This window comes from Empidonax traillii, unplaced genomic scaffold (genome assembly GCF_003031625.1).
Source record: "Empidonax traillii isolate 1590-97213 ecotype Southwest subspecies unplaced genomic scaffold, ASM303162v1 scaffold2590:size55983, whole genome shotgun sequence".
Lineage (NCBI taxonomy): Eukaryota > Metazoa > Chordata > Aves > Passeriformes > Tyrannidae > Empidonax > Empidonax traillii.
This window is the reverse complement of record NW_020957783.1, coordinates 33,512-36,244: the sequence shown is the minus strand read 5'-3', so window position 1 is coordinate 36,244 and position 2,733 is coordinate 33,512. Positions and strand designations below refer to the sequence as shown.

The 2,733-nt window shown below is 57.7% G+C and overlaps 1 protein-coding gene across 1 annotated transcript in view; it reads right to left on the bottom strand.

The window, feature by feature from the left end:
• QPRT (quinolinate phosphoribosyltransferase) overlaps positions 1-2,465 on the bottom strand; it is a 10,305-nt gene extending 7,840 nt beyond the window's left edge. Inside the window, exons 1-3 of the mRNA XM_027909995.1 lie at positions 2,331-2,465; positions 1,830-1,920; positions 1,454-1,623 (exon numbers count right to left, since the gene is read on the bottom strand). Coding sequence (XP_027765796.1) covers positions 1,454-1,623; positions 1,830-1,920; positions 2,331-2,465 — 396 coding nt within the window. The remainder of the gene's footprint in view (positions 1-1,453; positions 1,624-1,829; positions 1,921-2,330) is intronic.
• Between the last annotated feature and the right edge of the window lie 268 nt (positions 2,466-2,733).

Sequence of the window (2,733 nt, the reverse complement as noted above, 5' to 3'; positions counted from 1 at the left end):
TGCATTTTTCTTTGCCCTCAAGCACCTGGGGATGACTGTGGGAGGGCTTGTCCTGTCACCTTCCCAAGGACTGAGGGGGAGCTGACCAGTCCCAAATTCCCCCTCCGGAAGTCAGATTGGGCATTTTCCTTTTCTAAGGGCTTGGAAACCTCCCTGATTGCTCTGTCTTTTCTGAGACAGTTGGGAGAGGTCTCGTGGTAAGAGCAGCCAGGCCCCTGGGCCTGTTTAGGAGACAACCAGAAGAGATTCCTCCCTGCAGGATCACGGCTCCAGCTCAGCTTTTTGGGGTGCTTTTTCCTCCGTGTCATGAGTCCTCTGTTCCACGGGCTGGAGCCACTCCAGCCCTGCGGGGTGTCACCTGCTCTGCCCCTGTCTGAGATGCCCCCCCAAGGCCTGAGGGGTGGGCGTGGGGGGTTCTGTGCACAGAAGCGCATCCCAGGGCTGCACCCTGGGGGGATTTTCCCAGGAAATGTTCCTGTCGGTGAGCCCAAGGCACTGTTTGTCCCACAGCCTCTCGTGCCACCCCTTCCTTCCCCAGGGAGCTGTGGGTGTTTGTGTCCACTCAGGTTCATCTCCCCACACCAGCAGGGACTTCTGGTGGGGCTGGTTCTACGTTGGGAGTGACCAGAGTGACCCCTTCGCTTGTCCTGGACATTCTGCAGTTGGTGTTGCTGCTGTCACTGCTCGTTTTCTGATTGCGTTGCTTTTCCCAGGGAACTGTTCTTATCCCAAGCCGGGATCTTTCCCTTTTGTCCCTCCAAGTTCTCCTCTCAGTCCCTCCACAGAGGGAGGGCAGGGGAAGGGAGTGGGTGAGCAGCACGTGGTCTGGGGTGTTCCAGTGGGAACAGTAAACTGGGGAACACCAAACTGGGGAATGCCACTCCTAAACTACAACAACCGCAAAAGCCGAATTTCTTGGGTTTGAATTCTCAGAGGCAATTTGAATTTAAAGGTTTTTCATAGTTTTAAAAGGTCTATTAAGGAGGTTTTTTTCAGGTGAATTTGAATAATAATGAATTTGCCTAAGAGTTTTTGTAGTTCTGTTAAAGATTATCCCTTTTTAATTCTTCCCTGTTTTGCACAGTAGTAAAATTACACCCTTGTCCCTTAAAATTGGTGTCTGTGTGTCTTGTGCCGACCCTCATCCCCTGGAAAAACACCCCTCCAGGCCCTTCACTGTTCCTATGTCCCTCCTTTGGACACTCTCTAATGTCTCTCTTCTTGTGTCACCCAGAAGTGCCCCCAGGACTCAAAGAGAGGCCACCCCAGTGCAGACCAGATTGGGACAATCCCCTCCCTGGCCCTGCTGGGCCTGATGCCCCCCAGGACAGGGTTGGCCCTCCTGGCTCCCCAGGGCACTGCTGACTCGTGTCAACCTGGCCACTGACCAGGACCCCAAGGTCATTTTCCACGGGGCTGCACTCCAGTGTCTCATTCCACAGCATGTCTGTACATCCCGGGGCAGAATCCAGCGCTTGTCTTTGTCAGGCTTCATGTGGTCGGTGGTTACCAATTCCTCTGATCTGTCGAGGTGTCTCTGCAGGGACACCCTGCCTTCCAGGGAGCCAACAGCTCCTCCCAATTTGGCGTTGTCGACAAAGCCCCTCAGTGTCCCTTCCAGTCCTGCGTCCCAGTGGGGGCAGGGAAGGCAGATGAGCCTGCAGAAGAGCCCCTGGGGCTCTGTGCTCGAGGTCAGCAACAAGGCTGCAGCTCCAGGCTGTGGGGTGTGCGCTGCAGAAGGGCAGGGGAGAGCCCTCGGCCCAGGCCCGGGCCAGGGAGAGCCCACGGCCCAGCCCGAGCCCTGGGGCTTGTCCTCACCAAGCACTCACTGATCCTCCATGTTTGCAACGTCTCCACCAGCTGTTTGAGCTCCTTCCACTTGAGGAGCTCTGCTGAGGCCAGGAGGGCTTCCCTGGAGACCTGCAGAACAGCAGACGCTGGGAGGTGGCACCAGGGCCTGGGCAAGGTGACCTGCAGTGATCCTGCCCTTAGGAAGCTGGGACACACCCCTGCAAAAGCATCTGGGGGTCTCTATCTGGGGACAGGGATTGAGGCTGAAAGCCCTCCAACACCTGTGGGGACGTGTGTTCAGGTCTGGGTGGCCGTGGGCTGCTGCCCAGCCCTGCTGGAGCAGGTAGGGCAGGGGTTGGGAAGGGCCATGGCAGCGTCTCTGCCCCTGCTCGTGTGGGGTCTGCAGGGACCCTCCCCACAGGCTGCAGGGGGGAGGGCTGCCCACTGCCAACAGGCCTGCCCCGATGCCCAGAGCCCCCATGGGGTGTCAGCCCCCCCACACCCCTTTTTGGGTCCATGCTCAGCCTTGCAATCTGTACCTGCACGGCAATGGCACTGCCCTCCTCCCTCTCTGGGTGCCCCAGCACATTTCTGAGGACCCCCAGGGCCTTCATTGCAAGAGGTGAATTGTTGTGCCACAGGAGGTTCACCAAGTCTGGCAAGAGGATCGGCATTTTTGGGGCCCGTAGGAAAGACAGAGTTTCCGTCTGATGAGAAGTTCTGTGCCTGAACAGCTCACCAGGAAGCCAGCAGGCCCCACCCTGGCAGGGAGGGCTTTGGGAACAGTCAGCCCCCATCCTGACACCCAGCACAGGCCGCTGCCTCACCCCCAGCCCCAGAGCCCGGCTGGGACACAGCTCCCCCTGACATTCTGCATTCCCATTGTTATGTTACTCAGCATGGCAACCACTGTGCATTCTCATTGTTATGTTGGTTACCATG